Consider the following 12621-nt stretch of genomic DNA (forward strand, 5'->3'; position numbering starts at 1 on the left):
AACAGAACTGTATTAGAAAACCTGCATTCAGGCCTGAGTTATAGTGCTGTCAGCCTGGAGTTCAAGGTTAACAAAATCAGCAATACTTATTACATAAGATTTCTTTTAAACAGACATAAGACAAGGTCATGTGTTGGTCGGATGATGAAGTCTTGAGCAGAGGTTTGTAGAAATGTTACATCTATCCCCTAGGCATGATTCAGCCATCACTAGTCCAATGTTTGCTAATTCAGTGTTTCCAGCATCTTTATAGAACATGACTACCACTAACAAGAAGAGCCATCTTATACATATTGCATGACACCATTAAATGAAATCCTAGAATAGACAAAACCGTAATGAAAAATAAAAATAGTGATTATCTCTGGCAGTGGGGAGTGAAGACTGGGAAGAAAGGAACATTCTAGGATGACAGTAACATTCTATACCTTGATTCTTGGTAGTCATTTGTTTTACAAAGTTCTATATATTCACCAAAATTCAGCAAATATTTAGGTAAGATTTGTGCATTTCATTGTATGTGTGAAAGGAAAAAAACTAAATTTTTTAAAGAATCAGTGGAGGGGTTCACTACCAGTCTGGATGTAGAAGGTTGCACAAGACTCACGGTCACCCTAACAACAAAAATAACCCAAATAAATTGCAAAACAATGTTTTAAAAAATACATCAGAGACATGAAGATCCAAAGAAACCCAATGAAATAAATCCAGAAAGTGATGAATTCTTCATAGGTGAAGAGAGATCTACAGATGCTCCCACCTCTGGCAGAGCTAGAGTTGTAAAAAAGGAATCGGGTCATGAATGGAGTAAAGAGAAACTATCCAACTTCTAAGAAATCTTCAATGCTGCATACCAGATGAGAATCCCAAGGACCCAGCCACAAAACAAACCTTTTCCACCTACCAACTCCCTCCTAAGGACCTTCACCTAGAGCTAAGGGGAGGTATGCAAGTAGCTGGGATAAGAGATCCTCCTTAGAGGTTTCTTGTAAATGCAAAGTAACCAACTACCTTTAGAAGAAAATAAAAGGACCGATGAACTCCAAGAAATCCATCAGTGGTCCTCTGGGATTTAAGCTTTTGCAGGCAGAGAGTGAAGCTGAAGGGCTGAGGGAACACACTGCCCCAAGGCTAGCAAATACTGAAGGCTCAGCTGGAGAGCCCAGAAAAGCAGGGGAGCATTCCACACTTTCAGTGCCGCAGGATGGGAAAACAGGACTAAAAGCTAGAGGCGTAGAGGGAAGGAAACAGAAGTTACAAAACAAGGAGAACTTGCCTGTAACCCCAAACCTGTCAGGTGGCCTGTAAAACAGGGAGAAGGTGCTGTAATCAGAATGTTGGCAGTTGGGATGAGAACAGAGATTTCTGGAATCTTGTTAGTTCTCAATTCTAGGACTGGACGAAAGGAGAGTCCCATCCCATCCTCAAAACATTTGAAGCCAGAGGTGAACTGAACCTAAACAAGTTCACAACAAAATCCAGTTCAAACACAAAGCATGACAGACTTCACTCCAGATGCCTGATGTGAGGAGGGGAATGACACTTTCTGGAAATAAATATTATTCATTTTAGTTTAGTGTTCTTTTATACAAAAATACAGACATGTGTGGCAAGTACAAAGCCAGCCTCAGCAACTCAGTGAGATCCTGTCTCTAAATAAAATTTTTAAAAGGACTGGGGGTGTGGCTTAGTAGTTAAACCCCTCTGGATTCAATCCCTTGTACCAAAAAAGAACACTTGGGATGTCACTCAGTGGTAAAGTGTCCCTGGATTCAACACCTCCCACAAAAAAAAAAAAAAGACAGGAAAAGTGAAAAATACGGCTCATGATCAAGGGAGAAAATAACTGGCCTATACCCAAAGGACTTAAAATCAGCATACTACAGAGATACAGCCACATCAATGTTCATAGCTGCTCAATTCACAATAGCCAGATTGTGGAACCAACCTAGATGCCCTTCAGCTGATGAATGGATAAAGAAACTGTGGCATATATATACAATGGAATATTACTCCGCCGTGAAGAATGATAAAATTATGGCATTTGCAGGCAAATGGATGAAATTGGAGAATATCATGCTAAGTGAGATAAGCCAATCTCAAAAAATTAAAGGACGAATGATCTCGCTGATAAGCGGATGAGGACATATAATGGGGGGCGGGAGGGGTTAGCGTTAGGGTTAGGGTTAGGTTTAGGGTTAGGGATAAGGAGGGTGGTAAGAATGGAGGAAGGAGGGACTGTATAGAGGGAAAAGAGGGGTGGGAGGGGTGGGGGGAAGGGAAAAAATTAACAGAATGAATCAAACAACATTGCCCTATGTAAATTTATGATTACACAAAAGGTATGCCTTGACTCCATGTACAAATAGAGAAACAACATGTATCCCATTTGTTTACAATAATAAAAAAAAAAGAGAGAAAATAACACATAAGAACACATAAGACATATAAGATAACTCAGATGTTGGAATTATTAGATGGGGCATTAAAATAAGTGTGATAAAAATTCTAGGGGGCTGGGGCTGTAGCTCAGAGGCAGAGCACTTGCCTAGCATGTGTGAGGCCCTGGGTTCGATCCTTAGCACCACATAAAAATGAAACAAATAAAATAAAGGCATGCTGTCCATCTACAACTATAAAAAAAAAAACTTCAAAAAAATTCTAAAGGTTACAGCAGGGAAAAGTACACAAGAGCTAAAAGATAGGTCATTTCAGGAAACACTTGAAAACTGAAAATAATAAAAATTATTGATTCATTCAAAGTACAAGATAGACCAAATATTTAAAGTTCTTTTAAGAATGTAAAGCAGGGGCTGGGGAGATAGCTCAGTTGGTAGAGTGCTTGCCTTGCAAGCGGAAGGCCCTGGGTTCGATCCCCAGCACCCCCAAAAAAAAAAAAAAAAGAATGTAAAGCAATGCCACCCTTCTCACTAAATTTTTTGTTTTGGAGATTACAGTTTTGTAGGGGTTTTTGTTTGCTTTTTGTTGTGGTGGTGTTTTTTTGTTTTGTTTTGTTTTTGTTTGTTGTTGTTTTTGTTGTAGTACTAGGGATTGAACCCGGGGGCATTTTACCATTGAGCTACATCCCCAGACTTTTATAATTTTTTATTTTGAGACAGGGTCCTGTTGAGTTTCTTGAGACCTCACTAAAATTCTGAAGCTGGTCTGGAACTTCCAATCCTCCTTCTTCAGCCTCTGGGATCACTGGGAGTATAAGGCCTATGCCATCATGCTTGGCTATAGCTATTTTCTATAAAAACATATTATCTATGTTAACAATATAATGTATTTAATGAAATAAAAACCACTGCTTTGTTTTTCAGGATTTTTAATTTTCCCTTTTTATATACTTATTTATTTATTGGAACCAGGGATTGAACCCAGGGGCTCTTAACCACTGAACCACATCCCAACTCCCCCCCTCCTTTTTTTTTTAAGAGACAGGGCCTCACTGATTTGCTTAGGGCCTCACTAAGTTGCTGGGTCTGGCTTTGAACTTGAGATCCTCCTGCCTCAGCCTCCAGAGTCACTGTGATTACAGAGGTCCACCACCACGCCCAGTTTAGTTTTTCCTTTTTAATTCATGTAATGGTAACAAAGTCTATATAAACAAATGCTCTTTGGGAAACCCAATAATTATTAAAGGCATAAAAGAGTCCTAAGAAGAAAAAGTTTAGTTTGAGAATCACTGCTCTACAGAAACTCTAACCCTTGCATCATATCAGGACATGTGCCAAAATAGTCTTGGAAAACATTATTTTTTCTTTTTTACCAGTACCCAGTACTGGTAAAGCACTGAGCAACATCCCCAGGCCCCCCTTTTTTTTTCAATTTTTTTTTTAGTTGTAGATGGACACACCTTTATTTTGTTTATTTTTATATGGTGCTGAGGATAGAACCCAGAGCCTCACACAAGCTAGGCAAGCTCTACCACCGAGCTAACACCCCAGCCCTTCCACGTTGTTTATAAACTTTTATTTTCAGACAGGGTCTCACTAAGTTGCTGAGGCTGGCCTCCAACTTGCAACCCTTCTGCCTCAGCTTCCTGAGTTGCTGGGATTACAGGTGTGTGCCACTGTGCCCAGCTCAGAAGCATTGTTTCTAATGATCAGCAATTAGAAACAATTTGCAAATCCATCAACAGTACAATATATTAGTAAATTATAGTATATTCACATAAGGAAATATTATACAGGAATGAAACAAATCACAAAATTATATATTATTATTATAATATCATATATTATATACAATACTATATAGCACGGAGATTAATTACATCTACATGCAATGATCTGGATAAATCTCATGTACATAATGTTAAATAAAGAGCAAAATAATATAAGTTTGAAAAACAGCAAAACTAAACTATATTATTTCAGGGTGCATACTTATGTCACAAAATATAGGTTTGCACTACCAGGGTTGTAGCTCAGTGGTAAAGCATGTGCTTAGTATGAGTGAAGCCTTGGGTTTGAGTCCCGGCACCAAAAAAAAAGCAATTTTGCACTAAAATTCAACATAAATTCTCTAACCTTTCTCTCTTTCCAACACTGTCTCCCACATGCCCAGGCCCCCGATTCTAATTCTAGGCATTGGCACATATTGTGCATTACTTGCTAAACCCCAACTTATCCTTCAAAGTTTGAAACCAATATCTAACTGGTTTGGAATTCCAACCTCACTAAGCCTGTTTCTGCTCCTTTCAAATAGGGTAAACTCTTCCCAAGTTTGTTGGAGGAATAACACAAGCTAACATTTGCAGATGCTTAGCCGAGAAAATATTCTCCCTTTCCTTTCAAACACTTTATTCGGAGTTTCAGACCAGGGAGGTCTGCCTGAGGGAATTTCCTCTCAAATCTTCATCCAAAGAGATCTTGAATGCACCCTGAATCCCTGCTGAACCCTAGAACTCTCTTCCTCACCCTCAGTCTTTCCAAAAGAATAATGTTTCCTCACACCTGCCCAGAAGACTCTGGATCGTCAAAAAGCTTAGGGGGAAGGGTTGTATAGGGCAGGCAGATGGGGTGGGGGGCATTACCTCCTGAGCCAGAAAGCGCAGTTTTGCAAGGAGCTTCCTGGCCAATGTCACCTTCTTTTGCACGTTGGCCTGTCTCAGACCCCGTAAAAGCCGCAGTCCTTGCTTTGCCAACAGGTTCTGTAAGTGCAAGAAGAGCGCGTGAGTGAAGGAATAGCTAGGTTCCCCTGCCTTCCTTCCCCTGCCCATACCAGGCTGTGCATCAGCAGTTTCCCTCGGCATCGATCCAAGGTGTTGGGCTGGGTCATCGTCCTACGCTCAGCACTGCGGCAAAACTGTCTGCAGGGAGAGAACATGTGCACACCAGGGGCATCAAAGGAGAGAACATGGGCTCTTGGGGCCATTGCCCTCAGAGCAGGCCTTCCACCCCTCACTCCCTCAGCTCTCTTAGCCTTGCTCTCTCTTAATAAGGAAGAGATGCCCTTTCTTACCAAAGGTGGTTATCTGCATTTGGACTAACCCATATTCATCAAGGACAGCTTTTCCTCTGAGCCACACAACTCCCCAATATTCAACTACCCACTGTCAAGTACCCTAGCTACTTCAGGTGTGGCCAATGGACCAACAGCATTGGTATCACCAGTGTGCTTAGCAGAACTGCAGGGTCTCAGCCCCACCCCAGAGCCTACTGCATCAGGATGTATATGTTTACATCCTGGGGGACTCCTGTGCCCACTGAAGTCGGAGCTCACCTGTGGTTTAGTCTCTGCCTGGTTGACTAAAAGATGGTAACATGCCTGTTCCCCTGCTGATGTGGCAGGCTCCTTCATCTTTTTCATGTCAACTTTACAGGGCCCTGCCCTCTTCACCTTTTATAAAATTGCAACCATCTTTGAGGTACTTTTCCTTCATTTCTTCCCTTCACTTAACTTTGTTTTCATGCTCATTATCTGTGTTTCCTAACCCCTACCCTCACCCCATGGGAATATAAGTTTCAGGGATTTTCCTAAGCAGGAATGCTTTTTCACTGATATCTCTGTACCAAAAAATATCTGGCATAGCAAGTACCATAATTATTTATTGAATAAATAGACAACACTTTTGAGAATAGAGTGTGAAAGGGGCTTAAGTGCCTGGAATTATGGTTTTGGAATTTGGGGTAGTGAAGGTAAAAGATGGAAGCAACCAGAACATGTTTACTTGGTTACAGCAATAACATGATAAAAGTAAGGATCAGTTGAGGATGTAGGAGACAAAGTGGACAACAGCAGAGCCAATTCCTCCAGGAGGTGAGAGGAGATGAAATCAAGATCATAGCTGGGATGCTTCATCCACTGTAACAGGAAGGAGAGAGAGCAGAGAGATGCACAGCTGGCCAGGTAGTGGATTAATTGGAGGAAGGTGAGGATTCTGTTTCCTCCATAAAGTAGGAGGCAAGGGAAGCAGTATATGTCTCTCAAAGCCAGAGAAAGAGACCTTATGGAAGGTGGCAGCAGAAACTAAGGATCTAGAAACATCCCAACTCCCCCAAATCTCCATCAGACTTCTCAATACATAAAATTGTCTCCTGTAAAGTGCTGAGCAAATGCAGCTTCAGGTCACCCTTGGGTCCAGACAGTCACCGAGTCTCCTCCACCCTGGAACAGGCCCAGGACCAACAGCTCTAAGGGCTGTCTCTTAGCCCACCTGCTCCCAGCCACTAGTTCCTCCAAAGCCTGCTTGAGTCGTGTGCAGGCTCCCAGTCCTGGTCTGTGCCGCATCTTCTCAACCTCCTGCAGTCCCTGGTTCTGTAGGGCAGTGAAAGGGTCAAAGTCTTGAGGGTCCCAGGCACAGGAGCCCACACCCCCATCTGGAGGCCCCACCACCACCTCCTCACACCTCCTGACCGGCCTTTCTTTGGCTCCATGGGATTCATGGTTCCATTCTTCTACTGCCTTAGTGATTCCACCCCAGAAGCTCTACCCTAACCCCTTCACTCTGCCCTTTCCTGGGCTGAACTACTCTGAATCCCTGTCCTCTATAACTTTGGTCCCCTTAATTCCCTTCAGTTCGCCCAGAAACTGTGTTCTTTGTCCACTGTGTTCTTTGGTGCTCTGGTCTTGCACCAATAAGGTGTTGGCTCCCTTGTGCTTCCCCCCTTAGCTTCCTTTAGTTGCTCCCTCAAGGGCCAAAGTGTCCCCAGCATCCCTATAGCCCTGCCTCTCCCTCTGGGCACTGGCCTTGCCCTCACCAGCCTCTCAGCCACTTTGTGCACACAGTTGCTGCTCTGCAGGCGCCATGTGTAATCTTCCCAGCGGCTCCACACATGCACGCAGGGCTTGCGGTGACGCAGGGGCAAGCAAAGGTATGGTCTGGGCCAGACAGAGAGGAACTGAGGCTTCAGCAGGTGTCCTGAGTATCTGGCAACCTCCCAACACCTCCCTTAGACTCATCTGGAGAACTTACCCACTGCCATCTACAGGCTCAGGTCTCTGAGCAGGAGTTCCCAGCTCCTCCTCCTCTTCCAGACCAGTCCCCACATCTTCGGATTCCAGCAGAGGCTGAGCCTCCCCCAGGGTGCCCTCGGTTCTCTCCCCAGTCCTGGACCCTTGACCCAATTGCTCCTCTCTGCGGCCTGCACGACCTAGCCTCAGAGCAGCAAGAGTCAGCAGGCCAAGGTGGAGGGTCAGACCCCTCCCTCAGTCACTGCTGCCTCAAGAGAAGTCAGAATCCACCCTTACTGAAGGTCAATAGCCCCTTCCAGGAACATAGTCTGAAATCAATGACTACCCACAAAACATGACCCTCGGGTTCAGCTAGGCCACACACCAATGGAAATCTCGAAGCTGATGGGCTGCAAGGTCATAGAAGGGTCAATCATGGTGGCCTCAAAGAGCACGCCAAAAAGCAGGAAATCTTCACATGGTGCCAGGGCATTCTGGGGAAGGGAATCAGACTGGAGTCAGCCCCTGGCCTCCCAGGGAGCTACCTGGACTATGCTTGGCCACAGTGTTCACAGAAAAACCTTGCACCCAAGGCCCAGAAGTCACTGCAGGTATCCTACGCCCTCTCTACACCTTGCAGCCTCAATACTTTGTCTCCAAGGGATTGGTCAGTCTCCCTCCACCCACTATGCATACAAACCCACCCAAGCCCCCAAATTGAGACTCCGCCATGGTGTTTAATGTCTGGGAATGGATTAAACCTCCAAAGCTGAGAGTGACCAGCTCCCACCTCTGGCAGGGGCAGCAACTCCTCCACCTCGACCTCCATAGCACTAGGAATCTCAGGAGATTCTGCACTGGAGCTGGTGTCCACTTGCTTCTGAACCCCGGTTGGGATCTGGCCCCGCCTGGCTTTCTTCTTCTTCTTTCCGGTGAGTCGGGACAACCTGGACCCCTGGAGGGCCTGAGGGGGCTCAGGCTCAGCTCTCCCTTCAAACACCTCCAAGGACACAGCCACCAGAAGCCGACCACGGAACCAAATGCCTTGGCCAACACCTTCATTGAGACTTTGAAGACCATCCCGGACCCCCCTGCTAGGGGGCGAGCCATAGAAGGGTATCCAGGCTGGGCCAAAGGTGGGGTTAAACCCGGCTGTGGGGGACAAGAACAGGGTTTTAGAGAGGAGCAAAGGCAGGTAGGTACTAGTGTATTCTACACTGCATACCCTTATCTCCTCCAAGTCCTGGGGTCGGGGTATGGGTAGGAAGGAATTCAGCAACTCCGGAAGGGAACAGCTCCAGACCGCTGTAGAGGACCACCTGGGTGCAAAACCAGCTGGGCTCCCAAAAGCGAAGCTAATCGGTGAAGTTCGGCCTTTAGAGGGCCACCAATTTGTAGAGCCAAATCTCCCGAGGTAAAGCCGGGATCGGGGCGGGGCTACTTGTGATAGGATGAGGGGCTGGGTGAGTGCAGCAGACTTGTTTCAGTGAGTGTAAATCCGTAGAAAGATCAGGGCAGGCGTCATTACTGGATGTGTAACTGTGGTCAGGTTATAGGGTCCAACCAAGGATGGGGTTTGCTGTCGGGCTGGGGCGACAAGTGAGGCTCCGAAGGGCGCGACAGCTCATTTTGTCCGGGTGGACCTGACTCCCTAAGCCGACCTGGGTCCCGAGGAAGGAGCGACCGGGGCGCTGAGAGACCGAGGCTAGTTGAAGCAGGATCTGGGGTCCACAGGGCCCCAGCGCCAGCAGCCTGTGCAGGCCAGCTGCACTCACCCGCGCGGCCAGAGTGGGAGATCTGCTTCAAGTCCAGCACATGCGTGGCGAGGGCCACATCGAGCAGGGGCGCGTCGTCCCGCAGCTGCAGGCGAAGTCCGCGCGTCAGCGGTGGGAACAACTCCACAAAGTTCAGCTGCTCGTTCCACTCCGGCGCCGCCGCCTCGCTGCGCACCGACGTCTCGCCCTGAAGACGGAGGGAAAGACAGACCGAGAGGGTTGAGCAGGTGATCAGAGCCTGAGTCACGGTGGAGTGGGCACGCAAGCGACTTACCTGCTGCCCCAAGAAGGACACCCGTACGTAGGGGTCCAAGAGGACGCGCTGGTCGTGCAGGGCGCGGGCCAGACTGCCCAATAGCCCCGGACGCAGTGCTGGAAGCCCCTCGGCGCGGTAGACCCGCACGCGGAGCCGCGCCCACGGCCTCTCTGCTCGTATCCCGCGCGGCAGGAGCAGGTTCCTGGAGGAGCAGGGAGGCGAGAGGTGGCGAAGTAGAAGAATCTGCCCCTCCGTTTCTCCGCGCCCCCGAGCCCACACCTGGTCCGATTCTCCACTCCCCTCATCCCAACTCACTTCTCGATGTCTGAACTGTGCCCTGGGCCCAGGACTGGCAGTGGAGGGGGCAGATCTCCGCGTGCCCTCACGGACAAGGTGACCTTAACGAAACCCTTGGTCCCGGCGCGGGTGTCCTGGGGGTCATGCAGAGGAGCCCATTTTTGATAGAAGTGGCCATCTAAGACAGAAAGACGAGCCAGGGGTCAGGGGACAGTGGCGGGATGCACCAGGCGATCATAGGGCTGCGACCAGAGCATTGGACAATGGCCGGGGGTTCCTGTCTGGCTTAGTAGGGAGGAGTGAGAGTGTGTGGAGTGTCAGTCTTCACAAGAGATGGCTCTCAGAAGTTGGCGCACAGGAGTCCGTGCGGAGTCACTGCTGCGAGAGCCCTGTCCCTGCAGATGAGTCTCAATAAGCGGGAAGTTCAGTACCTGGCTGGTCGAAGACAATGCCCAGGTCCATCCTGAAGGTGCCTATCCGGGTGGCCATAAAGGGGAGGGACTGCGAATGGAAAACCTGGGGGGAAGTAGTGTTAGTCCTGGAGCTTCGGCGTTCCCCCTTTTCTAAAGGAAATATCTCCCTCCTACTCTCCTCACCGTGATCTCCAGCAGCAAGTCTTGAAGGCGAAGCTGAGTCTCATGAAATTCGAACAAGAAGTACTGGATTGAAGTGGGGGTAAGAGAAAGTAGGGAGGTGAGAGAAAGTTAGATGTGAAGAGCTCTCGCCGGCTTGCCAGCCCCTTTGTAAAGAGAATACGGTACTTCCCCATGGACTGAGCCTCTTTGCACCTTTTCCCTTGATGAGCCTGGTGCCCCCATATTCTAGACTCTTTCGCACCCAGGCCACGCCTCCTCTGAGGACGGTTTCTATTTTGGCCCCGCCCACTCTCTCAGACTCCCCTCCTTCATTGTTCTTGCACACCTCGTTGTAGAAGGGGCAATTGGTCCCACGCTGTGTGGCTGTCACACGGCGCTGCTCCCCAACGCACACTGCCACATAGGGGTTAATGTTGACTCCCACTAGTTTCTGGGCCTCCAGCACGGTGACCCCTACCTAAGAGGTGCAGAAAAGGAGGAAAGGAAGTCAGACCTATCTAGGTAGGGGAAGGAACATGTGCACACACAGAATGAGGGTTCCACAAAGTTTTGGGCCTGGGAGGAGAGCAGTACCTGGAAGTCCTGGGCTCTGGACATTTGGAAAGGATCCCCACGGGCCTGGCCGTGGGCTCGGCTGTGAAAAAACTTAAGGTCAGCTCTAGCTTCCCCATTCCCTCTCAACATACACACTTGGTTTATGCTTGGGATAAGGTCTTTTGTTCCTTATAAACTTTTGGATTCTGAGTCCTTTGGGGCTTGTCTTGCCTTACCTACATCTCAAGCAAGCCTACACCCAGAATTTGACTCATTCCTGAAGCCCTGAATCCATTTATTTGTTCAAACAAAAATTTATTGAGCACCTACTATGTGCCAACACTATTCTAAGCACTAGGGACACTACACTTATAATTGTGTGAGCCAGTGTAACTGACTTTGACCTTGAAAGTGGCAGGGTCTATGCCCTGAGTGACCCTTGACCCTTTACCCATATTCTGGGACCATGCTTGTGAGGGTGCACAGGTGTGGGTCCACATGTGTGAATGATGAGACTGACTCATTGGCAGGGTGTGGAAGCAGTCACATGTGATACAAGTTACCTCTTGAGGGGGCTGAACACAACCCCAGAAAGCTCCACATCAGGCTCATCTTCCAGGTCCAACTCCAGCTCCAGCTCCAGCTCATTCTCATCATCATCCTGGGGGCCTAGGCTTCGAGCAAGCCTGTGGCCCAGAGCTACTGCCCGCCGCTCCAGCTGGGCCTCCCCTGGCCTAATAGAAAAGCCCTCAAGAGACATGCCTGGGACCTGTTACCCATCTCTGGGCATCTTTTGGCTTTATTGACCAAAAACCCCTGACCCCTGACCCCTGACCCTTGGACTGACTCCAGTGATCTCAGGACAGATTCCCAACCCTGAGAGCTCTCTAATTCCCAAATTGACTCCTGATTCTAGAACAGATCTCTGACCTTGGAATTGATTCAGTCCTGATACCTGACCCTCAGGTCTAAGCCCATGTTACTGGCTCCTAACCCTAAGACTGATCCCAGTGATCCCAGGTTATCCCCCACATACTTACTCCAGCTCCTGGAAGCCCACATTGGGGATGATCAACTCTGAGCTGGGAGGAAGAAAAATGAGGGGAGTGAGGGAGGGCAAGATCCAAAGACAGAGCTGCAACCCGAGCAGCATGGGTTCAAGAGTCATATTATCTGGCAGATCCAGAGTGAAACCAGGTACCACTTCTCCCTTTCCAGGACCTGCCTGGACTGGAATCACCTGGACTGGGATCATTGGGCTTTGCTTAGGTTACCTATCCCGGATGAGTGCCCCGAAGTCCTCCTCTGCCCAGGCTCCAGCAGCGCCCTCTGGGGGCTGATACTTCAAGTCAAGCTCCACCTGGATCTGAAAGTAGATAGTGTAGTACTCCTCAAACTATCCTAGGCCTGAGAGGCCCAAGACGATGCCTTTAACTCCATCTGTAAACACAGACCCTCCTACGCTGCAACTAAAGTGACTTGTGGCTCCTCTCTAATTATCAATAATGTTGACTCTTCACAATCTTGCTAAGAATTTAATGAGCAAGCTACTTCTCGAGCAGGTCAAATACAGCTCCAAAATCTCCTACTGCTCTTACGAATCCCTTACTGTGATCTTCGCAGTTCTGTATGGCCTGGTCCTTGCCAACCAGTCCAGCTCCACCTCATTGCTGGTTCTGCTCTTGCTCTACTGTCTATGCTGCCTCAGGACACTTGGACTTTAGCATATTTGGGTTCTTTTGCCTGGACATTCTTCCTTTTC

The 12621-nt window shown here is 48.0% G+C and overlaps 1 protein-coding gene across 2 annotated transcripts in view; it reads right to left on the reverse strand.

Moving 5' to 3' along the window:
• LOC306654483 (fer-1-like protein 4) overlaps window positions 1–12621 on the reverse strand; it is a 50518-nt gene that overhangs the window by 35871 nt on the left and 2026 nt on the right. For both annotated transcript variants that reach the window (XM_079128104.1, XM_079128103.1), the window contains exons 5-21: window positions 12134–12225; window positions 11900–11941; window positions 11423–11593; window positions 10899–10959; window positions 10651–10782; window positions 10326–10388; window positions 10161–10245; window positions 9748–9907; window positions 9451–9634; window positions 9177–9363; window positions 8192–8553; window positions 7787–7895; window positions 7424–7601; window positions 7209–7329; window positions 6665–6765; window positions 5230–5317; window positions 5042–5158 (exon numbers count right to left, since the gene is read on the reverse strand). In XM_079128104.1, coding sequence (XP_078984230.1) covers window positions 5042–5158; window positions 5230–5317; window positions 6665–6765; window positions 7209–7329; window positions 7424–7601; window positions 7787–7895; window positions 8192–8553; window positions 9177–9363; window positions 9451–9634; window positions 9748–9907; window positions 10161–10245; window positions 10326–10388; window positions 10651–10782; window positions 10899–10959; window positions 11423–11593; window positions 11900–11941; window positions 12134–12225 — 2253 coding nt within the window. The remainder of the gene's footprint in view (window positions 1–5041; window positions 5159–5229; window positions 5318–6664; window positions 6766–7208; window positions 7330–7423; window positions 7602–7786; window positions 7896–8191; window positions 8554–9176; window positions 9364–9450; window positions 9635–9747; window positions 9908–10160; window positions 10246–10325; window positions 10389–10650; window positions 10783–10898; window positions 10960–11422; window positions 11594–11899; window positions 11942–12133; window positions 12226–12621) is intronic.

Source organism: Sciurus vulgaris (genome assembly GCF_902686455.1).
Source record: "Sciurus vulgaris genome assembly, chromosome: 2".
NCBI lineage: Eukaryota > Metazoa > Chordata > Mammalia > Rodentia > Sciuridae > Sciurus > Sciurus vulgaris.